Below are 27872 nucleotides of genomic sequence, written 5' to 3'. Positions count from 1 at the left end.
AACCTAAGTGAAAACACATCGACTTGAAACTTTGCCCAATAAAGTACTCTCATGGCACAAAGTACGAGTCCAACAAGTGTGTTGATTTTTCTAAGATATATTGCCCAACTATAAAATAGTATCTCATCGTCGTCTTCTTTGTCGTCATCATCATCATCACTATCATCATCGGGTTTTTAACAAAAGGAAATGACCTGATTACTATCATTACTGCTCTGTTATAATTGTATAAAATGGGTCAAAGTCATTAGACTATTTGAAGTTGTTTTTGTTTGTTTGTTTGTTTTTTTGTTTTCCTATTGTCAATTTGTTAACTTGGGTATCTATTTCCCAAATAGAACCATATTTACTCTTTAAGCAGACAAGAACACAAAGCAGAGGGTTGGCCACACCTCTGTATGTTATATCCATTTCTCTCCTAGCATATAAGGATTGCATACCTGCTACTCCTGGAAGAGAGTTTATTCTTGTGATAACTTCTGAACATCCTTTTCTGCCTGTAGGTGGAATGGCTGAAAAATGAGGAACCCATTGACTCTACACAGGATGAGAACATTGACACCAGGGCTGACCATAACCTCATCATCAGGCAGGCCCGGCTCTCAGACTCAGGGAATTATACCTGTATGGCAGCCAACATCGTGGCCAAGAGGAGGAGCCTGTCAGCAACTGTGGTGGTCTACGGTAAGACCAGCCCAAAGGCCAGGAAGGGATAGGGCGGGCTAAAAGCAGAGATGTAGGAAGCCATGTACTATATTAAAATTCCCAGTCCAAGAGCTAAGAGGGCCCTGGATTCACCAGTGTGCTGTCCTGCCTCACTCCTTTGCCAGGTGAGAAAACATCCCTAACACTATTAATGTGTTTGCTTGTCCATTCAGTCTTGGACTGTTATGAGACATCCAGTGGTATTTTCAGTCTCTCTTTTAAAAATAATAAAATGGTGGTTTATTTCAATTCCATTGTGTTTATATTTGGAAAGCATTCATATTGGGCAACTTTAGCTCCCCACCCTTCCCCAACCCAGATCCCCCCCTCCCCTATACCCATATCTTCACAGACATTCTGGCAGTCAGTTCCTCTCCTAGCAGATGAAATGCACCAAAAACAAATATTGTTGTTTGCTGATGATCTCAGGCATTGAATTAAAGCATTTCCTAGCTATTTAAGTACAGGCATTTCTTTCCACAATAGAGGAGCCCTGGGAATTATTTTTGAAGCACTTAAAAGTAATAGAAATTCAAATGCTGATGTTTTCTTCTTATACTCTGAACGGTCAAGTGCCTTAGAAATCTGCTGATGAGTTCTTCCTAGTTTTAATAGTTCTCTGCAAAGCCAGCTCTCTAGGTTCCTCTTACAGAAGGGTAGAAGAAACAAGTGGGACTCTGCACCATCTCTTCTTCCCCAGATACCTGACTCACAGCACCTGGCGCAGTGGCTTGCACATAGTAGGCAATCAGTACAAACTTCTCTCCTTTTTTTTTCTCCCTCCCCATTTTTGTCTCTCAGTGAATGGAGGCTGGTCTTCCTGGACAGAGTGGTCAGCCTGCAATGTTCGCTGTGGTAGAGGATGGCAGAAACGTTCCCGGACCTGCACCAACCCCGCTCCTCTCAATGGTGGGGCCTTTTGTGAGGGAATGTCAGTGCAGAAAATAACGTGCACTGCTCTCTGTCCTGGTGAGATATACACAGATTCCCTTTTCCTTCTAATCTGCCAATGCTATTAAGCTGCTGTGGAGCAAGCAATGTGCCCTTCCTTCCAAAGTTACCCTGGTCCTAGGTCTTAGACGCTTGCCTCTGTCCAAGGTGCTGATACTGAATTCATTGTAATGGCCAGAATATGGGCGAAACTCCTCTATACAAGGCTTGTGGTAGCAATGTTTGGACTAAGCCACCAGCTTCTCCCCGTGATTCTCCCACATGATGGCATGTATTTGAATACAGTAACCAGGGATTGGGTGAGCTGCAAAAAAGCAACCACCCAGAACTTGACCTTTTATCAGTTTCAGCTTGGTACTTATTTATAATACAATTGGCAAAGATTGTCCACTGCCCGGGTGTGTACTTACACCTGGCCGGCACTTGCCTTTCTTTCAAAATGGTGGAAGATCTCATTTATGCAATGTTTCTCCTATCAGTCCTTTAGTTGTCTCTTCCTGGCTGTAACCCATCTAATACAATGAGAACTACATGAAGTAGAAGGCGGCTTTCTTTATGGAAAGCATGTCCTCCCACAGAGAACGTAACTGCTCCTGCATTTCACATGCACCACACAAGTTTAATTCCAAGGATCTGGGACCAGAGCCTCATGTCTTTAAATTTTCCATTTGAGTTTCTCAAGAAGCTAAGGTGAGACTCTGACCAACAGCATGTGTTCAGAGTTTAATTTGTCCTTGTATTTCATGAACATTTATTGAGTGCTTACTATGTGCCAGGTACTGTGCAGGGCACTTTCATACATGCCATGCCATTTATCTCTCCATTGTGACTGTATTGTCCCCAGATGACAGAAATGGAAAATGGAAGCCACATGACTTACTTTCTCTGCTGACAAGTTTACAAAACCAAGACTAGGACTCAGACATTTTTGGGCCACATTCAGTACTTTTTAAAATTTTCCCTAATTTTTACTAATTGGTTTAGATTAAAACTTGCAAGATCTTAACCTACATAAGCATGGTGAAAACTATTCCTAGGAGGTAATGGGGCAATTGCCTCAAACATCTGTCCTAGTCTCTTGGGTTGATATTTAATGGAATTAAGTTCAGTCTGCTCATTTCGATGTACAGCAGCAGTCTATGACCCAAGAAATTCTATTTCTGTAGGTTCTGCCATCTTGGGGTTTCACTGACCTGTTTTCGTTTAACACTATCAGTTCATGTGGGTTTAACTTTTATTGTTTAGGGGACCTGGGGAGTTAAAGTCAGTCTACTCTATTTACCACTCTAAACTGTAAGCCCATACTACATCTATGGACATCCCATGGTACTGCACACAGCTATCTGTCCAGCAGTGATGCTCTTGGGTATGAAAGACTTGGGGGGAAATGGATAATGCCATTATTATTATTATTATCCAACTCAAAGATGCCAATGCCAGTCACTCAACTGTCTGCCTAAATTTAACCATGGGTCTTATCCTGATATAGCTTTAATAAGAAAAGGAAAGTAAAGATGCTCTCTCTGTTCTCTCAGTTGGGTTTTATTGGGTTTTAATAATTATTTGGTTTATCTGTTTAAAGTATGGAGCAAGTTTCCCAATAGTTGCTGCTTCCTGCTAACAATGGCCTCTGATATTTTCCTTTGAAGTGGATGGCAGCTGGGAAGTATGGAGTGAATGGTCAGTGTGCAGCCCAGAGTGTGAACATCTCCGTATCCGTGAGTGCACAGCTCCACCCCCAAGAAATGGGGGCAAGTTTTGTGAAGGTCTCAGCCAGGAATCTGAAAACTGCACAGATGGTCTCTGCATTCTAGGTAACACTGTCTATTTTATGTCTTCAGTCTTTGTGGGTGATGTGCATATATCCATATGTTTCCAGAAGAATGTCTGAAGCATTAGCTGGGTTTAATAAAACAGCAGAAAGTCAATCACCAGAAATGAAAATGAATATGTATAAAGGGCTGAAAATTGCATGGGTACATTTTTGGTGCAGGTAGAGTGATGCTATTGTTTTTTTAATTTTTTGATGTACTGGAGATGGGAGCTAGGATCTTGTACATACTATGCAAATTCTCTATTACAAGACCACATCATTAGGCCAGATGGAGCAATTTCAAATACTTTATTACAGCCTACCAAGATAATATTTCCAAATAAATAATTTTTAAAATCTGAAACTTTTAGAAGCAACCACTTTTAAGTTTGGTGGAACCCTGATACTGGGTGCTGTGAATTTGTATCTCTGAAAAACTTTACAAAACTTTAAAATGCTTACTACATCTTTGGAGCCCAAGGTTTTCTGGCAAGGAAAATGCATTGCACCTGTATCTGGCTGATGGTGAGGGAGGGCGAATGACCCCTGATGGTAGAGGTTTTGTCTCACATTGGTCTGGAAGAGCAGAGAATGGGATGTTCATCTCTAAACTCCCAGGCCTTTGTTTCATTTCTGATACCACACTGTTACAACCTCTCTGCCTAGGTGTAGAAGGCATGAAAGGATCTTGTCCAGTCAAGGAGAAGAAGCCACTTTTAATATGGTGCTTTCTTTTATTCACATTGTGGCTCTGGACAGCTCACTTCATTTCTTTCACTATTGGCATCCAAACTTATATCCACTTTCACTTATTAGCCATATGTTGACAGGTTACATCTGAATTTTTCATGGAAGAGACTATATACTCAAATAATTTCTACTCATATGAACTCAGCTACAGTGATATCCTGCAGTTCCTTAAAAATGAGCCTGGGGCCATCCATGTTCTCTAGATCTAGATTGCTTACTTAAAGATTCCCTGTGTGATAGTGAGCAAAGAAATGCCACAGCTTAGTAGGTTGCGATCACTTTATGTTTGCTACTGTTCATTCGGAAAAATGACACTGTGAAGGAAATACTTCTGTTGGATCCATTTCTTTGCATTCATGTGACTGGGTGCTCTTCAAAGCAAGCACATGCTAAATGTTGCACTTTCAGACTAAATCTGCATGGATCATGCATTGCTTAAAATGGCTAATGCATTAAAATCAACACACTGATATTCGCATTGCCTTTATTCGGTAATACAATTGTCTAGTATGTGGACATGTCAGACCCAATGCAAGGGGTGATGATCACAGACCATGTAGCCAGAAAGTTCAGTGCTGAAACTTCTGTGTTCTCCATTAAGTGCACACCAGCCATTGACTTCTGCACATACTCCATAGTAAGATGGTTAAGGAAATGTGTTTCTGACAACCCTTGAACAGCACTAAACTTTTCTGAATCATGTCTTAGTGGTGTGAGTGCTTTTTCACATTGTGGGCATGTTTTTAAAGTGATACAGTGAAGATTATGGATGTAATATGCCTTCTAAACGATGATGGCTCTATAGCTATTTGGCTTCTGGATGAATTTTGGTTAGCTTTTCTAGTAAGTTTTCTTGTAAATCATATATTAGACTTTAATATATGACTTTAGGCTTAGTTGTCTATGATGTCATCTGAGAGTTATGCATAAAAGACATAGTGCTTAGCTCTTAATGTAAGAAAGCAAGGTTATCTTTTGTGTGAATATTACTTGCATTTGTGTCATGATTCATGCTTATTTATCAGTTGAGTAAGAGTGCTGTTGAAGGCAAAAAGACATGATCAGCACTGATAGTGAACCTCTAAGAGTAGATCTCACCTTAAATCTGAGCTGGCACAGTAGTCGATAGTCTCCTGATAAATAGAAGCAGGAAGGTCACACATGTGATTCCAGCCTCTGGGCTCAAGGGTCAGGCAGTAGGATTACAAGGTCATGACTAATGTAGACTACAGAGGAAGACTCTGTCACAAAACACCAAAAATAAAGTAAAATTCAAATAAACGAAGAGGAAGGGGAAGACTTTAGGGAAGGAGAAGGAAGGATTGAAGGGAAGGAAACGGAAGTAAAAAATGAGTACCTTTTCACTGTCTTTGTGGGAAGCAGTGAGAAGCAGTCCAGTTAAATGATATCAATATTACTCCATGCTACTCTTTCACACTGTTATTTTGGTGAAATAACTGTGTTCTCAGGGATACACCAAAGAAAGTTGGCTTTGATTAAAATAGTATTTAGCAACAGCTTTGTAAAACAGCACCTTTGTTGAAGGATCTAGGTCATGTTGCAGTGTGAGAATTTCCTTCATACTCATTTTTTCCCTGTGTGCCAAATATGACCCTATGGCACCTTCTTTTGGAAGTTTGACAATGACATTGTTCAGCTCTTGGATGACCTGCAATGATTTGATTTTACTTAGCTTTCAACAACATGTCTGAATTTCTCCTGTTACCCCGAGGGCTCTGTTTCTCCTCCAGATGGAGCTACCAGCTCTGAGTGATCACTTTAATATTTGGGTATGATTGTTGCTTGGCCACTTGTGGCTGAATCGCAGAAACTTAATGTGATGCTCTCATAGATGGCCACACCTAAATGCTCTCAACAAGAGAGCAAATATCCCAAGACTAAGGAGAATGAGAATGGACAGTTTTTGCCAAGTAGAGGTGAATCCATGGATTCAAACTGCAAGTGTAAACTGAACATCAAATTCCTTTATGGTTGAAAGTTGCCATTTTAAGGAAGGAAGATCATTATGGGCATGGTTGGCAAGACATGAGGACTTGTGTGGCATGCTTTCTGAGCTTAACAGAACCTTGTATCTGTCTGGCCATCATCTACTCAACACATCGTCTGTGCTTTGAGAATCACAGCCAGGACTAAGTAACCCATGTGAGCTTCCTGGACAGGAACAGAAAGATTAGATAGCGGCTGTTTAGATGCATCCCATGGGATGGGAGCCACCTTCTCTGTGGCTTTTTATTCTAGTGAAAAGAAAAAGGTGGGCTTTGGCTTGAGAAGATTAAATGGATCTGCTTCAGAAGAAGGGATTAGCCTCTAGATGTGTGGTGTGACTAAAGCCAGAGAAATGCCACTGGAGACTTAAAGAGAGAAGAAATCTTTGAGGCAGTGCTACCTGCAAACTAATCTGTCCTCCTTGTGAAGACAGAGCATAGGTCAGCTCAATATTGACAGCTTCAAAAAGGACAATCAGGCTAAATGGTGGTTTGTTTTCATTTCTGATAGGCACATTGATAGGAAAAGTGTGAATGGATACTTTGGAAGCCACATCAAAGATAATGACATCTGTACAATAGTGGTTCAAATCAACATTCCCCAGCCCCAGCTAATAACATACCCACTTTGTTTATTGAGCCATCCACTTAAACAACCCAAGGAAATGCCTGAAAAGGTGATAGTGTAATTGCATGAAAATAATGGTTGCTTTGTTAAGAACTTTCTCCGGCCTCATTGTTATCTATTACAGTAATTACCAGCCCTTCCTTTTATTTCTTAGGGCACTGAATTACAGACATTTTATTCTGAAAGAGCTCAGAGCATCTATAGTACATATATATATATATATATATATATATATATATATATATATATACATTTTTGCCAGTGGTTTATATAGAACCTTTATTTTACACATAAGATGGTAACAGACAGGTATCACTTTACCAACACCAAACTCATCTATTTCTTTCTGTGGGCAAAGATTCAGGAATAATAGTGTAATTACAGTTGTTGTTAGCTGCGCTTAAATTTCTGAATGGGGTACACTGCATAACTGCTTAGTTCCAGTGTAAAGTCTACATAGCAAAGACATGAAAATGACAACACCAAGATAATATCCTAAACACAATTTATTCTTAAATGGCCATCAAGCAGCCTACTATTTCAAATTCTCCCCAAGTGGTTTGAAAATTGAAAGAAATAGTCCCATTCCCTGTGTAGTACAAGGGGCTAGGTCTCAATAGTGGAATCCTTGTCTAGCATGCATGAGGCCTTGGATTCCATCTTCTACACTTCAAACAACTAAAAATCCAGCAGTGATTCATATTGATAGTGCTGTTCCTTTTGAAGAGGGACTTGGTAGTTTGCCTTCCTACATAACAAACAATGGATTAGTTGACAGTTGCCTTTGTGTATACTGCACAGTAACCATGGATGTAATGTTACAGACACATAGGAGTCATAAGGATGAAGATTTGGGCACATGGGTTGTCATGGAGCAGATTAGTAACAACATCTCCCATGTACCCCAGGAAACACTGTCCCATTGTGGGACACCCCCCATTAAGAAGATTAGTATACAGCAAGGTTTCAAGAGACAGTGGATCAACTTCAGGCTCAAGTTTCCTTTGGGTTTAATTTAAAAGAAAGCTCATCAGAAACAGTGCAATTCTCCTGTGTCATAATGAAAGTATTCCTTTAAATTCTACAAAGCTGAAACCTGCTTATTTTCTAAACTTTCACTTGTGTGCCATGTCCAGGGCAGAACTGAACATAAAAAGGATAGATAAATAGATAGATAGATAGATAGATAGATAGATAGATAGATAGATAGATAGATAGATAGATATGCAATGAATGACCACGGGACTTCTTCCCTTTGTTATCTGCCCACCCACTAGATACTTTTTGATTTTGCTTTTTTCACAAATAAAATGATGATGGTTTGTTTTAGCATGTAACCCCCTTTCCAAATAAAGATTGGCCTTCATCCACTGAACCATGGTTGATGTGTGCCTTGAAAAGTCTCTCCCCTTCTCATCAGCCAGTTCTGAAACAATTAGAATGCCTTTTGTCACCAGAGCATTTTTCATTGGTCACCTCCCTTTCTTTATTTCCTCATGTATCCATGCCACCTGTAACATATCCTGACAGAGTAGCTCAGCTGAGAAATGTTTTTCCTGGTCTATCTTTCTATCCTTCATCTACTTTCAACTAGTCCTAAGCACTCCTCCCAAGGACGCTGTGATCGCTTTTTCTACTCTGCTTACAAACTGGTCAAGGGATTAGGCAGGGTATGCAATGGAGTATTTTAGCAAGAATTTATGGAAGCTCATTTGCCTTAAGCTTATCTTCTTAAGTGTCTTCTTATGATAAGAAGTATCAAAGCAAAACCTGAAATATAAAGAGAATGGACTCTGAAATTAATTTGGGGCAGCTGGGGAGTAAGATGACAGTTTTTACAAACCAGGTTTCTTACAGGAAATAGACAAAAAAACAAAACCAAGACAATATAGCAGTATCTGAAAAAAACTAAACAAACAAGACCAGGTCTACAACAATGCATAATGAGGAAATACAGCCCTGACAAAGATTTAAAATGTTTGTCATAGGACCCAGGAGTTCATTGGATGTAAATCCACTGGAATAATAGAAGGAAACTTTTGCATGTAGCATCCCCAACAGATACTGCCTTTGCAGTGACCCTGAGCTTGAAATTGTGGGAAGTGTGAAGGACCAGCTTCCTGAGGTGAGGCAGCAAGGAGAGAACTGGCTGAAGGCATCCAGAGGCAGAGCTAAAGAGCCTTCCAAGTCTTCTGGGATGATGAGTTGAAAGTGGTCATTCTCTTTCTGAATGACTAGAGATGGTCATGAATTTAGGATTGGGATCAATGAAAGAATGGATCTTCCCCACAATTTAAACATCCATCCCAAGAATAAGGGACCAGTTGAAGAATCCAGGCACTTTGGCTAGATTGCTTGAGCTCTAATTGTGATTTCCATAAACAGAACTACTTGGAGCTAATTTCTTAGTTTTCCTAAGCCTAAATGTGCTCATTTTGAACAGGAATTATTATATTATTAGCTGTCTTTTTGAGAAGATGCAATCCCTGGAAGGCACATGCTTCCCATATTAAGCATTCATATTAATAGTAAAACCACTTCACCCTGTGTACATGATTTCCAATAAAGAGATTATTGTGGCAAGAAAATATATATGTATATATAATATTTCCATGTTCTTCAGAAATATCGATAATGTGAAATTTAAAGATTTCATTTAAATATTTCCTAATGTATCTGGTTAGTGTGTTTCTAATAAAATGAGATGACTTGTCATTAAAGTGTGTGAGAGGCCACACTTAAACTGTTTCTGAGTCATAATTGGGGAGATACTGTCAGTTCAGAAAAGCAGTGTTTAGAAGAACCTGTGTAGTTTGTGAGGACCCTACCTCAGCACTTATGGCAAGCCATTAAATGAATGTCTCTCAATTCTCTTACCTTAACTTGGCCTAAGGAAGTGGTCCCTTGTAGGAGATCAGGCGACTCTAAAGGCCACAACCAGCTCTATCATTTTATGATGTTGACAGTCATTAAGCATACTTAAGAGGAAGGCTCCTGACAGAGAAGAAGGCATGCCACCAGCCCGATGGATCCATAGGCAAGAATGATAGTCTCCACCACACCAGGAGAGAGTCACCCTGGTTTGCAGATTCATTGGAGGCACCTGTTTTCTAATGACCTGACAGCAAAGAAAAGTGTATAGCACAATCCCAAATTCATCAAGATAAACTCAAAACTCCTTCCTTATGTGGAGAGGGGTCAAATCAAGCAGCATGCCCTTGTGAGGGTTCTGCAGTTCTCATGTTGTCCCGGTCCAGAGCATCTCTGATTCCACATCACAAAACCTATAGATTATCGTCCATGATTTCTTTGTTTGTTTGTGTATTTTTTGTTTTTGTTTTGTTTTGTTTTATGGCTAATAAGAATGACTTTCAGTAACTGCTTCAGTAGCTAACCATGGTCCTTCTCTATTAGGGAAGTTTCCATCATCCATAGACTTCTCATATAAAGGATCAGTTTTATTAATTACAAGTTCTCAATTTACAGTGTAATTAGTTCAAGATTCATCTGCACAAAACTCTGGGTTAAGAAATATTCATCTGGCCTAAAGAAAGATTTAGTAACTGAGCTCATAGACTTGTTGGACGATAAAAGAAATGGCAAGAACCCAATCACGGAGGTGATTTAAAACTGAGCAGTCTACTCTGGTACAAAATTCAGTGGCCTCCAGGGTGTGCTGAACAAAGCAAATTAATCGAGATAGAGGACACCTTGTCTTGGTTCCACCTTCTCTCCTTAAATTACATATTAAATACATGTGTGTCTTTAAGAGAACAGAGACCAGGGAGCCATGAGCTAAAGATGCCATTATTGCAACTAGTTTCCTTCACTCTGGCCTCTCGCTTTCCCAGAGTGATGATGTCATCACACCCAAAAGAGATGCCCACAGTCTCAGGTGTTCAGTGCACAGCAATGTTAGTGTTAGATGGAATGGAAAATTACTAACATCACTTAGAAAAATATGATAGATAGTAAATATCCCTGAGTCAAGATGCCATGGTATCAGTTCAGATGTTTTGTTAATCAGCTGTGACCATGGGCAAAATTGTGATGTTGTACCCTGTAAAACAAGCACACGGTGATGCCTAAGTTCCATCAAAGCTATGAGAGTTGAAATCATCATAATTTTAGATCTGGTCTTTGATACTGATCTCACATAGGTGGGTGCATTTACAAACACATGTGTAACATGGAAATGAGTAAGATACCATTATAATTTCAGGATTCAGGACCTTCACATTATTTTCAGAAACTTATCTAATTCTAACACACAAAGTTAACCATTTGAGAGGCCATTATGTGGAATATGGGACAACTTTTAACTAGGAAATAAATTGCCCTATCTCAAAGAAAGGGGACACCAGACTCACTTGGCACCCAATTGTGTAATTCACTTTTCTTCCCACCCGCCTATACACTCATCATTAGAAAGCTACCATGTCCCAAGAACACATAAAATGTAGAAAATGTGTGGACCTGGCCTTTATACTGCTTTGGTGTAACCGAAATGCAAGGCTTAGCACTAAGTCAGTCCACACATGTTTACAGAGCACTTGTTCTATTCAGTTCCTGTTCTTGGTAATGAACGAGGGGAAAGGGCAGCTTGGTCTCTACCAGGAAATATGTGGCCAACAGGAGGACTGGAATAGCTTCAAAAACAAGATGGACTGGTCTTGATGGGACAGGCCTATAACCCCACACCTAGGGAAATTGAGGGAGAAAGGATGGCTCAGAAAAATCACAAAAGGGGAAGGGAGCAAGGGAAGGAAGGAGGATGTTTGGAACATGGATCTTCAGAGTGTACTTTCTCTTAAAGAAGCTCTTTGTGAGCCAGGCTCCATCGCCCACACAGGGCTAGAACTAGCACCTAGTTATCTTCCAAGGAGCTGATAAGTCATTACAGCCTTTCACCACCACCCACGCCATTCCAGACTTCCCCTGTCCAACAACTAATGGATAACCTTTAAAACAGTAGGCAACTGCCATAAGGCTACATTTAGGCTGGAGAGTCCCAGATGGGATTTCTTTTACCCAACTTTACTGAGATGAAGTCGACAATGAAAAGTTGTTTATGTTTACGTTATACAGCCTGTCTGCTACATGAATCCTTGTGAAATGGCATCACTAAATACTTAGCATATTTAACACCTCTCATCAAGACCCACCCTCTGAGCAAACTTCAAGTGCATAGGATAATATTTACTATATTCACAAAGCTGGACATTTCTTTCTATAACTTTCTGGTCTGCAATGAAACTTTACATTTATCAAATATTCCCTCCAGCCTTTGCCTCACCACTATGGCTGGCAGCAACACTTTACTCTCAGCTTGAGTTTGGCACTTTCAGATTCCACATGGAAATGAGGCCATGCAGTATTTGTCTTCCTGTGTCTGGTTTATTTCACTTAGCATGGTGTCCCACAAGTCTTTACATGCCATTGTGAATTAAGGGAACTCTTCTGTAAAGTTTGAACAATATTATATATGACAATACTACATGTGTATCCATTTAATAGTTGGAATTTAAATTGTTCCTCTCTTTGTTAGAGTGAACATCTCAGAAATAAGCATGAGAATACAGTTTTAATTGTCTTTTCAATGTGCTAATTTTGTTAGAATATTGAAAAGTACTTAAAATATCTGGATAGCACATCTGTCTTAAGTGATTATTTGCTCTGGACATTTTGTTCCATTTTTGGTGATTTGGTTGATTGGTCTTTTGTGGTGCTGAGGCTAGAATGCATGGCATTTATTTGCTAGCCCAGTCCTCCCCCACTGAGCTCTATATCAGCCTGTTTGTGCTTTTGAATGTGTGTAGACATTTATTGCAGACAAATGTAAGTATATCATGACAAAGAATCCTTGGCCCAGATAGGAGAGTGCAGCATGCATCTTCCCTCAGAACAGAGATAGAAACCTGCATTTTGCCACTTTGAAACCAGTTTTGAACAGAGAGGTTTTTAGAAACTCTGGAAAGGCTTTGTAGCAGCCCCAGAACATGAGTACCATCACAGAAACAAACCAAAGCACAGATTCACTGGGAATGGAGAGAGCATTGTGGAAGCTAGTATGTTTCTACATGAAAGAGGTCATGGACCACCTGGCTTTCTGTTCCTAGCTTTGCTCTGTGAATCCAGTGATCTTCAAGTCCATCTATTGCTTCAAGTGACAGCATTTCACCCTTTCAATGGCTGAATAGTATTTGATTGTGTGTGTATACCACAAAATAGTTACCACAAGCTGTGGGGGTCTACATACACTATGGTATAGCTAAAGAGGGAGAAAAGAGTCAGATATTAAAGTGGCGATTGCCAGCAAACAAAATGTGCTGTTTCAAAATAGCTAAAAGAGAATATTTTGAATCTTCTCACATCAGAAAAATGATACATCTCGTAATGGACATCCTGATTACCCTGCACAAAGCATGAACATATTAAAATCACATTATACCATATAACTAAGTACAGTTAATTGTCAGTAAAAATAAAACTTAGGTTGACATGAAATCTAGAAATTTGAATGATTTAGCTTAAAATGAAACATAGAAACGTCACCTAAGCTGGGCGGTGGTGGTGCATGCCTTTAATCCCAGCACTCGGAGGCAGAGGCAGGTGGATCTCTGTGAGTTCGAGGTCAGCCTGGGCTACAGAGTGAGTTCCAGGAAAGGCACAAAACTACACAGAGAAACTCTGTCTCAAAAAACCATTAAAAAAGAAAGAAGAAAGGAAGGAAAGAAGGAAGAAATGTCACCTGTAAGAATAGTCATTAAAGATACTTATCTGTCTTAGATACAGTATTTGGGAAAAAAGGGGAGAGGAGGAAACTGTACCTCCTAAATAGTCACTAATCATGAGCTGTAGCAGAGGGCAATGCTGGAGTCATAGTCATCAGATGTGACATGCATGAGCTGTCTGTGATGGTGCCCTCTGACACCACCTAATTAGCATGATGGGATCTGGAATAAATCTTAGGTGGAAGATGTCAACAGAACTGTTTTTCACTTACTGATGTATGCACAAGTGGCAAACCAGGTAGGGTTTTTTGGTTTTGTTTTATTTTGTTTTATTTTTGCCACTTGTCCCCAGAATTCCAATAATCAACCAGATTTCTCTGGGAAGTCAGTGATTGTCTAGGGGGCATCAGCTGAAAAGGTCCTAGGTCGTTTTGTTCTCATGCACAGATGGTATTTCAAAGGGACATGGTAAGGAAACTGGCGGGAGTTGAGAGAGAGGGAAGCTTTGACCCAACTTGTGATCGAGTGAATAGGTGGCCTTCCCTGGGTCCCCTCTGACTTACCAAGAAAGCATAAGGAGGGACGCATGCATGCATGCGTGCACTCATGCATGTGTACATACGCATACATACACACATATACTGGATAAGTAAGAAAAGCTCTGCCTCCTACTCTTCTATTCTGCATTCTGCTCACTGGACAGGCTTAGCATGCACACAAATATTGGTAGCTGTATTTCTGTGTGTTCAAACACCCAGGAGGCCAGAATCCCAGCCTGTCAAGCCGGTGTCTACTTGACACTCAGGCACCCTGGCGTGGTCAATGTAAATCAGGCCTCCCATTTGTCTGATTATTTCTCTTCAGCGCTAACACAGGCCATCAGGAAGGCCCTGGGACTTTCTGTAGCCTTGGGTTGCATTCAGAGGGCATAAACCTGGCTGGTAATTATTTCCAGCTATAGGGAAAGAGATAATGAATGAATGAAACACACTGATAAGCAATAACCTAAGCCTCTTTTCCTCCCTATCTTCAAATAATAAAATGACTTCTAATTAGCCTTTCTGAGTGATTTATTCTGTTTTGCATTTGTGTGTCTGTGGTATGCACTATATATGTGTGTGTGTGTGTATTATAATTTATATAATTTGTGTGTGTGTGTGTGTGTGTGTGTGTGTGTGTAGGCCCAATATTAAATCAAGAGTCATCCTGGATCACTCTCCATTTTAATTTATTGAGGCAGAGTCTCTCACTTGAACCTGAAGTTCATCCATTTGGCGAATCTATCTATTCTGCTGGCTCCAGGGATCCACACACACACATATTCTGGGATTGCAGCTGGGCCACCATGCCCACCCAGAGTACATGTGGTGATGGTGATGCAAACTTAGATCTTCACACTTGCTTGCGGTGATTCCCCCATTGACTCAGCTCTTTCTGTGTTCTTGCTGTCAATCTACAGTTGCAGTAGCACATAGACTCATCACTTTCTAGCATGGCTTACATTCTAGGGACCTGGAAATGACAGGGATCACAGAAATTTAAAATGTATAAGATCAAACGAAACATATAAAATGATCCGTTTCTTTTTTTATTAACTCACTGTGTTTTACTGACTATAAGGAAAAACAAACTCTCCAGAGAGGGGAGTGATGTGTGCTAATGAAGTCACCAGAGATGTCGTGGTCTGCATCTCTTAGGCGGGAGGCTTTTCTGGGAGATTGGAATGGGAAGGGGTGTCCCAAAGAGAAGCAATGCCGTGAACCAAAGGTTAAAATGGGACTGGGGGTTAATAGATTTATCCCAGTTACATGAGTTTCCTTGAGGATCTCTAGGAACAAATTCATACTTGTGGTGGTGGGACCATGAAAGCAGAACAGCTGGCTACAGTCTGAGCAGCAGAGGATCGTGGTTAAATATTGTTTGCTGAGGCTAGAATCTGTTGTAACAAATAAGGAAACAGCCAGAGCATGGGCAAAAGAGACAGATTATTCCACATTTGTGTCAACTGAACAATGTGAGTTTGAAACATGGGTAACGAAGATGACGAGAAAAGAGTTAGTGTGCATATTTTAGAGACAGAAAAGGTTTCAAAGAATGCAATCTACCGAGAAGGAAACGAGAGTGCTCTTTGGAAACAAAAAGAGAGGAAAGAAGGTCAAATGTTGACTACGGTGACATGCTAGGCTTGCAGTCTGAGGAAAGAGCTACTGTCCTGCATATTTGTCTACCTTAGTGGCCCTGTGAGTCTCAGAAGCCATGCAGACACTGGGAACAAACATTTATTCATTGTTTGAAACTGAGGGGCGCAGGCGTCATAGAATCACAGGCCAGGCATCTGAAGTTGTGAGGTCAGAGATGGAGTCAGTCTGTCCAAGTGTGCTGTCTTCTCAGGCCTGCTCTCTCAAGTCCCCAGCATGTGAGTCACATGAGGCTAGCCACATTTGGTTTCCAGTAGGGGCTACCTGCCCGCCAGTGGGTGGCTTTATAAATAGCTTTCCAGAACAATGGATTCCATGGAAATGCTTTGGGAACTTAGATGGAAGAAAAGAACCAAAGACTAAAGTAAGGTAGAAGGGAATGAACCATCACCAAAGGTCAAAAATAAAATGTTCCCTCCCTTCTACCCTTCCATCTCTTATTCCTCCCTTCACCCCTTCCCATCTTCCCCTCCCTCCCCTCTACTCTTCCCATCTCCCATCCCTCCCTCCCCTCCCCTCCCTGTTCCCATCTCCCATTATTCCCTCCCTCCCCTCCTCCTTCCATCCCCCATCCCTCCCTCTCTCCCCCCTACTCTTCCCATCTCCCATCCCTCTTTACCTCCCTTGCTCCCTCCCTGCCTCCCCTCCCTGTTCTCATCTCCCATCCCTCCCTCCCTCCCTCTCATGCAGATATACACCTTTACACACTCATATACTGGTGTGTGGGGTGGGAGTCACAAAGCCTTATTTACATTACAGTAAACAATAATAATGACAAAGGCAGAAAGCAGAACAATGAGCTATGACTTTCCTGCATGAAAATGATAACTGGCAATTTCCTCTATTTTCATGCTACTACATATGTAAGCACGCATATGTATATTTAATATCATATACATAAAAATCAGAGAAAATTCTAAACATGGATATCTGGCTTAACATTAACAGGGTTTCTTCTTTTTGGTGAATTTTTATTTTCTCCCTTTGTGCCTGTCTAGGCTGCCTAGTGAGTAAACAGCAATGAAGATTTTCTAAGACACAACATGTTAAGACACAGTTAAAAATTCCTTTGATGCATTCACTTGTAAATAAGGCAGAGTTACCATCTATTTCCTTCCACCTTTTTGCCCTCCTGGGGCTTAAGGCAGACCTTGAGAACTGGCTGTGATTTCCCAAAACCACTGCATAGCTGCTACTGTCAATGCTTGTCAAATAGAAAAGCAACTTTCCTAGGCCTGTCTCTCTGCTGCCACCTCACAGCCCCTCAGGGAAGCAGAGACTAACTGGAGCTGACCACACACAGCCCCTGATTTCTTGCCAGGAAGTAGTAGTAATCACAAAAAACACAAACCCCAATTAATCAGGACCTCTTGGAGTGGGGCCCAGGCATGGGTGTTTATTTTAAAAGCTCCCCAGGTGATTCTAATGCGCAGCCAACATTAAGAACCTTGGCCCTAATGGATTAATTTACTAGGGGGCCATTTGAATGCGGCCTTTGGAGAGGGGGAAATTAAAGTGGAGAGGATTTGGTTGACCAAGGCCAAGTTGTTTCATGGCCTTGAGCTTTGTGAAAGGATGATTATGCAAACAGAATAAAACAACAGTGTAGAGTGGGCCAAGGCTTCAAAGTTGGAGAGGTTGCTCCACGGCCTCCTCTAGCGCCTGCAGAGGGCCTATGTCAAATTCAATGTCTTACTGGGGAGAATGCTGTGCCGTGCCAGCTTCCTTTCAAGGGATTCCTATTTCACAAAATACAGCAGAACCCAATTTTGATGCTAATGCCAGGGGACTAATGTCTTTGGGCTCCAGAGCTTTCCAGCCTTTCCTACCAGATGGCCATTGAAAGTGAAGACACACTGGCCAGTCGAACAGTGGCCCTTTGGGGCATTTTACACTGCGGCAGGAAGCCATTATGAATGGCTTCTGTCCCCACGTCATTGGCTGCCCTTCTGAAGGCTGACACTGGTGGATGGAGACAAAGGGTCCCTAGAGGATTTCTGGATCCCATTCTTCTTCTGCACATCAAGAAACTATGTTGTGACTTAGCTTGGCTTCACTATGCAGAGACATTAGTTTAACTGCCAGTCAATTACCACCCCCCCAAATCAGTGCATTTCCTGATCTGGCATTGTGACCTGCCTCCCAATAGGATCACAAATAAACATCATGTTGATGGGCTCGTCACCATCACCATAGGTTGAAATTACTTTTATCAACCAACATTTATTGCAGTTATTAAGCCAAACCTGTGTCTACCCTGTGCTTTATGGCCCTGTATGTGCCCTGCTTAATCCTGAATACCAACCTTTGAGGGTATTGCCATGCCTGGTTCTCTCTAAGAACACTGAAGTCACACAGACAAGGTATACAACCCCTAAAATCAAGTCCAGTTCAGTCCCCCAAGTCTGGGTGTTATTTGCACAGTGCCACATTACGAAATAGCTGGACATCAGAGCGGGGTCAGAGGGAAATGCAGGATCCTCTGCCTTGTGTGCAGGGTTCTCTGTCTCCAGACCTTAACCCTTGGCGTCTCAGTCACATTCACTCATACTTCAGAGCTATTTTCGCTAGAATTCCACCATCCCTTTTTTCTCACAGCTCAGCTATCAGTGAGTTTTTCTGAGGCTCCATCTCACATCTCACCTGTTTTTAATGGCATTTTGTCTTGTTCCCTGGCTCAATCCCCATTTCCATGGTTCAGAAGAGAAAATACGGTTGAGCTTAGCCAGAGTTCTAAACAGATGTCCCCCGATTCCTCTTGTGGCTGTAGCGATGCATCACTTTCAGACATCTTAGCCCTGGCCTGCCACTCGGCGCCTATGCGAAATGCTTTCAGCTGCCTCACAGTAGGCAAAAACAGAAGCTCTGCTCAACCAGCCAAAGTGGTTGCTTTCTGATTCTTGAGAGTGGTAGCATCTGGCTGTCTCAGCTGCCACCTGCTCTCAGAGAAATGTGTCTGTTCTGTGTGGTGAGGGGCATGCCAGGGTTCTTAGAAACCTGAAGGAAAATCCTACATGAGCATGTCAATATAAATAATATACCATCTTCCCAGAAACTGTTCATTTTGAAGACAATACTCACTGCTGTCTCATTCTTCGGTACTAGTAAAGGATCCATATACAGAAGTATGATTTGCATCCAAATTGTAAAATCTACTTCTGTCACAGATCAGACAGCTAAACACACAAAGGCCATATTCCAAGCACTCTGCATTTATGTACTATAAGAGCTTTCTGTCAGGATCAATAAGAAATTCAGAACTGGGTTTAGTTGGCGGAAATTCCTAGGCAAACTGACCACAGCAGCCTGTCTGTCTAGGAGAGATTACTATGCAGTCAGTCAAATAATATTTATGAAGTTTTAAAATGTGTAGCATGCTGGTTTTGATTCTGTTAAAACCATAGTCCACAATGAAAGCCTCACTCTGTATGGCCATCTTCCGACTCACAGAGAACAAGTCTACAGATGTTAGCCTCTCACGACCCCAGCACCATGAGTCGGTAAATGATCACCAATGACCTTGACCTGTGTGGTCTGACAGTGTTCCTTGGAAACCTAGAAGAGGACTATGAGAGGGACAGACACTCCTGTGAATGCAGGAGGCTCTGCAAAATGTTGAATCCTGGCATCTTGATCTGGTGTCTGGAAAGTGCTCATGTCTGCCTTCTATGGTGTGATGATGTTAGCCTGAGTTGGAACCAAGAACAGGACGACAGAGCTGGACCCTTGGCAAAACAAAGTCGGCGACAGGCACCAATGTCAGTGTGAGATTCAGAATTAGATGCTGGTGGGACACAGGATCAGACAATTCTTGGTGGACAGAAAGCCTTGGGGAGAACTGTCACAAACGCCTTAGCTGACTCTGACCTCTGAGGTCCAGATGAATGCCTTTTCCTTTCACTGCCCCATCCCACCAGCTTGCTGCAAAAAACAGTGACACCTTCTTCATTGAGAAAGACAACACACATTTAAACAGATTAGGGAGGGAGAAAATAAAAACCCAAATCAAAAATGCTCATAACACCACATCCATAGCCCCAGGGAATGGCTCAACAGGCAGTTTGGAAGTTTACATCCAGACCATGATTACTGCAAACCGATGCAGGCTCCCTTTAAATATGTATTCCCTGGTTCATTTTTCTGCCTTCCTGTAGAGGGAAATGGCATCTCTTACCTGAGCAGTCTGCTCACTGGGCATTCAAAGGAGCAGGCAGCAAGCTCCTTGCACTAATCATGCAGATAAGAATCGAGCAGAAGCAACAGAGAAAGATACGCTAGCCAAACTGGAGAGAAAATATCTTCTTAAATAAAATAATCATCATATGAAAAAAATTCAAAAAGAGGCAAATAAAAAATTAGAATGCAAAAAAATATGTGGGCCCCACAATCCATATTGCCTGCAAATCAGAGAAAATGTATCATTTATAGAGGTCCATACAAAGTAATACAGGGAATATATCTGCTCCATGTAAATTTATTAAATGCAACTTTCTCTTTCTCTTTCTTTCTTTTAGATAAAAAACCTCTTCATGAAATAAAACCCCAAAGTAAGTTATTTTTCCTCTTGTGAATATAATTTATTCTCATATTTGCTGCCTTACTGTTGTGTTTGTTCAGGAGCTGAGCAGAACAGAAGTCTCTCTGACAGATCCAGGGCTTTCGGGGCCTCTCCTCACTGAGTTTGGAGTCGCACATCAGAGGTTTAAATCAAAAAGAAATATGCGCACCCTTCCCCTCCCTCAAAGCAAAAGTAAATCTCTCTTCTTGATTCTTTCTGCCTATAAGTCCATTTCTCTGCAAATGTCATCTAGGATTCTTATTTCTGGAGAGATTTATAGCATTAAAATTAATAAATATTTGTCAGGACACACATGAAAGCAGACTTGTGGGCAAACGTCTGGCTCCTAGCCCTTCCAGGAAAAGGCAGGGAAGGAAGGGTTGGTTCTGATGAATATAAAGCACAGGGACTCACCTGCTGCGTCATCCATGGTAACTAAGTAGATTAGAAGCCCGCCTTCCTTGGTGAAATAAGTCCAAGCTGACTGTTGGTGTTGGCTTCAGTTCCCTAGCTACAGGCTTGCTTCCTGAGGATGCCTTTGCAATATTTCGGTTTTGCATCCAGGAGATTTAGAGAATGGAGCATGGCCTAAATGGTTGGAAGCTTGGCATTTGACCCTGTGGCTCTCAGCTTTGACTGCAATTATGATAACCAGGAAACCTTTTAAAATTTGGGAGTTGGAGGGCAGGGATTAGAACCCAGACATTCTTATTTTTTAGAGCTCCCCAAGTGATTCCATTGTGCACTCGGGTTGCAGACGGTAGTCTTAGAATTTTGTGGATGGGAGGCCAAGCAGATTAGAGTGCTGGAGTATGATGGGACTTAATGAGTATATCCTACTTACAAGAGAACAAGTGAGTTAGAACCTATGAGGGGGGATACTCCTAGTATCTGCATGTTATTGTATTCAAGTAATTGCACAGATTTTGAGACAGCTCAAGCATACTAAGGAATCTTGAGCTATGAGGAAAGAACCATACAGCTGACATCATTAGCAGAAGTAGACAGCTGTCTAGCTGCTTTGGAATGTAAAGCTTGGGAAACCTGTCTGTGTCCAGTTTCTCCCTTTTAATACAAGATGAATGACTTCTGATCATTTAAATCTACAACAGCAGAATTTAAAGCTCTTAGGAGTGTTAACAGCTTTTATTAGCGAAAAGAATCAAGATCTTAGAGGACAGACAGAAATGGGTACTCAGGGGTGGGCATCAGAAGTCATGACAGGAAAATCCAGGCATTTTGTTCCTATTTCTCACTATTGCTATGGGTAGCCTGTAGTTCATAGAGGCCACTAACTTACAGTCTGAGAATTCCGCAAAACAAAAACTTCCTCCGTGTCTTTATCTGCTACTACCAGCTATGTGTAAAGGAACCATTGGCACCCAAACGGTGTACTTCCGGTTTTGTGCACACTTGCTGGGAGGAACTCAGCAGTGTGTGTGTGTGTGTGTGTGTGTGTGTGTGTGTGTGTGTTGGCATGTGCGCATGTGGAGGGAAGGAACTGTCTTTTAATATGCAGTTCATGCTTGTGTCCTGACTTTCAGGGAGGTAGCTGGGATGGTGGACTCTCTGCTGGCTCATAGTCTCATGTGCATGCCAGCTACCCCCCACTGGCTGTAGAATATAACAAGATCATGGGTATCCATGTGGTAACCAACATGAGGATTATTTGTAAAGCATGTGTGTGTTCTAAAAAGTTAATTTCATGCTTAGTTTGTGAGTCCTGAGCCTTTCTGATTTGGTTACATCTGTACTTTCAGCCTTAAACCCCACAGAAGCGACTCCTTGTCTGTAGGGACCCATGAATTCATTTTTGCTTGGGGTTCTCGCTCCTAAGCACCATGTTTAATTGCTGGATACTGCAACAGAATCGCTTAAACTGGTTTAATTTGTGATTTCCCTAAAAATAAAACCATACCAGAATCAATGTGATTGCAAAACGCTCCCAGAGGAATCCAGTCAGGGTTCTGTGAGCTGCATGGTTAGACGTGCATTACACAAATTCAGGATTAGTTGTTCAGTGAAAGTGGGCCTGGGTTTAAGACTGCATGAATCATCACTGATGCAAAATCAAAGTCAATTATGAAGATAATTGAGAAACAACCTGTTCCTATATATAGCGGTTCATCGTCTTCCACAAGTCCTGGTGGGTAGACTACATCACTCAGAGTGAGTTTTCTACACAGTTCTCCAGAACAGACAGGCAAAGGAGCTAGCTTTGAGTTGCAGGGAGGTACAAAAAGTAGTGAAGTCTTAAGATATGTGTTGGCAAATCATAATGACAAACTGGGGGAAATATGCACACTGCACAGCTCATGAAAGCACTTATTGTAAATGAGATAATTTAATCAATTACGTTTCCTAATGTACTAAACCGAATGTTTCATTTTCTGCTTCTGCACATCTTAAATTATCTTCAGGTGCTTTATGAGATTTAATCATAGTTAATAGAAACTTCATTACCATCAAATGTGCTTTCAATAAATGTTGTGTAACAATGTCAGGAGGTGCAGTAAAATATAGTAGGTTCTGAATGGCAAGCATGAACCCCCAGAGTCAAACTGAAAAAAAATGGTTGCATTCTGACAGTGAGACACATTGGAGGCTTAGAGAATGGGGTAATCTGAATGGCTGTAAACTCTTGAGGGGTTGCTGGATCAGTGGTTTCACCAAAGAAGTGTACTGATAGGATGTAGCATTACCCTAGAAAATGGTTCTGTGCTCTAATCCTTCTCCAGCACCCTTCTACACAGTTGTTCTGTCTTTGTAGAAATGAGCACTTACAGGGTTGGAGAGATGGCTCAGGGGTTAAGAGCACTGACTACTCTTCCGGAGGACCCAGGTTCCAGCATCCACATGGTGGCTCACAACCACATGTAACTCTCATTCCCTCTCAGGCATCCAAGGCCATCTTGTGGCCTCTGCAAGCAGTGTGTGTGTGTGTGTGTGTGTGTGTGTGTGTGTGTGTGTGTGTGTGTGTGTGTATGTGTGTATGGTGCACAGACATATATGCAAGGAAACACTCACACATGTAAAATAAAATTGAATGGATCTTAAGAAAGACAGAGAGGGAAAGTGAGAAAGAATGAGAGAGAGAGAGAGAGAGAGAGAGAGAGAGAGAGAGAGAGAGAGAGAGAGAGAGAGAGAGAAATGCTCTTCATGAGTGAAATTAATGGTTCCAGCTTCCTCAGAGATATCTTCAGTTAAATATCTCCAAGGGACATAGTTTCAACTTCAAAATTCAATTTATCCTTCTCTGCCCCTGTCTCTAGTCCATCCCTCCTGTTGACCACCATGTTAGTGGTCTGTGTCAGAAACTTAGGCTCTGTCTTCCTCACCTCTTGCTTCCTTCTCTGTATCCAACAAACTATCCCTGTCTGCCTCTTCTGTGCTGAAACAAATCTCTGGTTCACGGGTTCCATTTCTCCTCAATCATTTCCATCCATTCATTCAACAGTTACTTATGAGTCCTCACTAGAGGATAAGATATGTCCTGCTGCGTGGAGAATCTGCCCTAAGCACAACACATTATAGGCTTCATAAAGTTCACAGTTTGGATGAAGAAAGATAGAATAAATATGAATGGCAGAAAATGCAACAAGTACTTGGAAATGATGTGACATGTTATGAAGAGAAATAAAGTAGAGTGAGGTCTTTGGGCAGGCTTTGAGGGAAGGTTGCTTTTTGAATAAAGTACTCAGAAAAGGGCTAATAAAGTTGCATTTCAGAAAACACTGAAAAATCAAGGTAGCACAGGACTGGGGTCTTTGCGGGTGAGTGCTCAAGTTAGTGACTAGCAGAAGGTGAAGGCTCTGTGGTGAAAACTTGCTTACAGGCTCTGGGGGAGACATACAAAGGCAAGGTTATACACAGCAAAGTTACAAGAAGAGCAGTAGTATTAGTTAAGACCACAGAAGTGAGGTTACAGGGGAAACTCCATTTGCATTGTAGGTCACCATAAAGGCATGACCTTGACTCCAAAGGAAATGGAAAGCCATAGAGGGTTTTTAATCCAGAGAGATATGGACTGATATTTTCAAAGATACACTATAAGAATAATGTTAAGTATAATCCCATAGGGAACCAGAGCAGAAGAGAGGGCATCTGTTACAATGATCCATTACAAGAGTAATCTGTTATTTTGTCTAAACTGTTAGAATAGTCTAGTTTCAAGATGATTATGGCTTAGGCTGGATGGACAATAGCAACATTTGAAAAAAAAAGTCACATTTTGAACCCAAGGGTTTGATATAGATTGATATGGAAAAAAAAAAGATGTTTTGGGTGATTCCAAATTTGGAATGCATAGGAAGGATGGAGTTGTCATTACTAATACTAGGAAAACTTGATGGATAATTTTGAAATGAGAGCCCAGAATTCAGTTTGAGAGTCCTATTATGTGCCAAATGGAGACTGGAATAAGACTCTGAATACACAAGCCTATAGGGCAGAGAAATGTCCTGGCTGGTGATGCATATTTGGGATTTGTCAGTGCCAAGATGATACATAAAGCCAGCAAGTAAGTTGAGGTCAATGCATTAAGAATATGAATAAAAAAGAGCTGAGGATCAGGACTGGAAGGACAGCAATACTTAGATGTAAAGAAGGTCAGAGTTATTGCAGAGAAGAAAAAATATCACCACCGTAGTAAGAGAAGATCCCAAGGAAAAGTGAATGATCCCAGAGTCCTGGGCAGTATACTACATAAAATCATTTGTGTACTGATGACAGGGAAGTAGAAGCAAAACTGTCTGAGAGACAAAGGAAAGAAGCAGGAAGGAGGGAGAGAGAAGTGGGGTATGAGGGAGATAGGTTCAAAATATACTGTATTACCTACATGAAAATAGCCTTACAAAACCCCAAATAATGAAAATTAAAAAGCTGGGGTTGTGAGCAGCAAAGTTAAGCTGTCTTCCTAGCAGACATTTGCAGTCATCTTCCCATACCTAAGGTTTCCTTCAGTCAGCTTGGCTGAGCTTTTTGAAACTTAAGCTCTTAGTAGATTTCTTGCCTGTTGAAGCCTCTTCAGGAATTTACTAGGTAACAATCTGCTCTTTGGCTTCCTGACTCACATCATGGCCCTACCCTTCACCAAAGCAAAGCACTGAGTACCCTTTGGCATTTGGGCTTATGGGTGCCTTATATTTCTATCATTTGTACCTAAGGCTTTCGCTCTACCCAACTCTTAATTGATTTCCCCTTAATTTTCAGCCTAAACATCACTTCTGTAAGACCTGTAATCCTCCTGCCACAATGTCTGGGTTAGTTTCTCCTATCATCCATAATCTAACTATTCCCCTCTTTCTACTATATTTTCATTACCTTAATGCTGTCCCACATCCCATAATATATCTGGTACTTAAAATATAGTTTAAGTTCCCATATCTGGTACTTAAAATATAGTTTAAGTTCCCTCCTGTGTATTATTGTTATCTGTCTCCAACCCATGCAAGGTTTTCTTTTTAAATTTAGATATATCTTTTATTTTAGAATATATTTTGATTTGTTCATTGAAATTTTCATATATCTATTTTGATCATATCTATCCCAGTGAATTCTGTCCATATGCTCATGATTATGGGGCAAACCACTGGCGCATGGGCAACCCAGCAGTAGCTATGTCTTCAAAGGAGAATGGATATCACTCCCTCAGCTACATCAAATGCCAGTAGCTCTTCCATTGAGTGTAGGGCCCCAGGGACCCCTCCCCAATCCATGTTGGAATTTTGACTGGTTTGATCTTAGGCAGGTTTTATGTAGGTAACCACAGCTGCTGTGAGTTGATATATGGAAAATCCATGTCATATCTGGAAGTCAGCTCTTCACAACTCTCCTCCCTATCTGCCAGCTCTTATGATTTTTTTTTTCTAGCCTGTCTTCTACCATGCTCCTGAGCATTGGATAGGGGGAGGTTGATGTACATTGTTCAGCAACAGCTTGGCCCTTTGAATTGTTATTAGTCCTTTTAATTAATGGAAACCCACTGATTATAGTTGAGAGCAACACACACCTAGTGGCTGCAAGCATAAATGTTTAGAAAGAAGTTTAGCAACACGATCATTTAGCAAAACAAACAATAATAAGTGTCCTCATAGAGCCTAGGGTTTCCCTAGTCATGAGCTTTTGACCAGGTTTACAATAACAGGCCCAGAATCCCTCCTATGATATGAACCTATTATCCAATTGGAAAGTGGTTGGTTACCTCCCTAGCCACCATTCCACTGATGCACCACTGGGCCTAACTGCTGGGCAAGACCATTGCTGTCTCTTTCCTCACAGCAGCCTACGTAGAACCTTCTGGCATTATATAAGTGAGCCATCAGGGAGAGAGTTTCCTAGTCAATTGTGCCTAATTTCTTTGTATCCTGCATCCAAAGTAAATGGTGTCTTCAGCAATAACTATCTAGTTATATTGGGAAACCAAAAGCAATAGCAATAGTTTATGTTATTTTGGGTGCCTGACCAATAACAAACAGGGAGGTGTCCTGTCGCTGGCACTGATATTTTCAATCAAAAACCCATGTCTTCTTAGGAGCAGCACACTCAAGCAGGGGACTTTTCTGCAGACACACCACACACACACATGTGCACACACATGCACATAGTATTTTAATTATCTTGCACATTTGTGGATTTATGTAAGGCTTGTTCAAATGTCTTTAGTTTTGGTCAATCCACTCTTTTTTTTTTTTTTTTTTTAAATTTTGAAACCTAGTCTCACTTTGTAGCCCAAGCTATCCTAGAGCTCAGTAAGCCTGCCTTACTTAGCTTTCTGGTTGCTAAAATTACAAACGAGTGCCATTATGCCTAGCCAGTAGAGTGTCTTATTCATTGTTTTCCGTGTTGCATTAACACCATTACCAAGTTCAATAATATTTATTGAGTTATTGTTCTGAGTCTTCCTGTTAATTCTTCACTTTTTAAAAGCTAAAAGTACAAAATCAAGAGTTTTGCTTCTAAGTCACCAAATGTATTCATTCGTGTAGTAGGCATTTATAATACACGATTAGTCCTGGCTCAATGAAATATGAAGGCAAATCAGAAATGTATTCTCCTTACATTGTAATACAAGATGAAAGATGAGTGATTAGAGCAAATGAAATGAAGAAATTTGAAGAATCACCTACTATACAGTATGATATAGCCCACATATTTGCATCCTGAAATAATTTCCAGCAAATAGTGACCTGTGTGTATGGCTAAGGCCTGGGAACTAGAATCCTCTTCTTTTAACTCAAGAACTTTACATCCCATGTGTCTGTCCACAGTACATTGGCTCGCAGAGGAGAGTAATGCTTACCAGCTAGGCAACTACTCAGAAGATGTAAGCTCAGTACTTGCCCATAAGCTCAATACATGGCCATTCTGCCTTGGGCTATAGACATGAATTGCATTTTCAACTGGCTGAGTTGTCTTTGGCTCATTCCTTGAAACCTTCAGCAGATTTCTAGGCTTTTCTAAGCTTGTATGAGGCTACTATTCTCCCAGCTACACTCTAAAACATTTCTACCTTATTTTGTCCGTCATTT

General features: G+C 41.1%; 1 protein-coding gene across 7 annotated transcripts in view; it reads left to right on the top strand.

The window, feature by feature from the left end:
* The window catches only part of Unc5d (unc-5 netrin receptor D), a 548490-nt gene that overhangs the window by 436906 nt on the left and 83712 nt on the right, over window positions 1–27872 (top strand). For 4 of the 7 annotated variants that reach the window (XM_036209475.1, XM_036209473.1, XM_036209474.1 and 1 more), the window contains exons 5-8: window positions 504–684; window positions 1507–1674; window positions 3306–3470; window positions 20300–20332. In XM_036209475.1, the coding sequence (XP_036065368.1) occupies window positions 504–684; window positions 1507–1674; window positions 3306–3470; window positions 20300–20332 (547 nt within the window). The remainder of the gene's footprint in view (window positions 1–503; window positions 685–1506; window positions 1675–3305; window positions 3471–20299; window positions 20333–27872) is intronic. The other 3 variants (XM_036209478.1, XM_036209477.1, XM_036209476.1) reach the window with 1 other exon arrangement.

The sequence above is a fragment of the Onychomys torridus genome, chromosome 17, assembly GCF_903995425.1.
Source record: "Onychomys torridus chromosome 17, mOncTor1.1, whole genome shotgun sequence".
Taxonomy (NCBI): domain Eukaryota; kingdom Metazoa; phylum Chordata; class Mammalia; order Rodentia; family Cricetidae; genus Onychomys; species Onychomys torridus.
The sequence above is the reverse complement of the archived record's forward strand: the minus strand, read 5'-3'. Positions and strand labels throughout refer to the sequence as shown.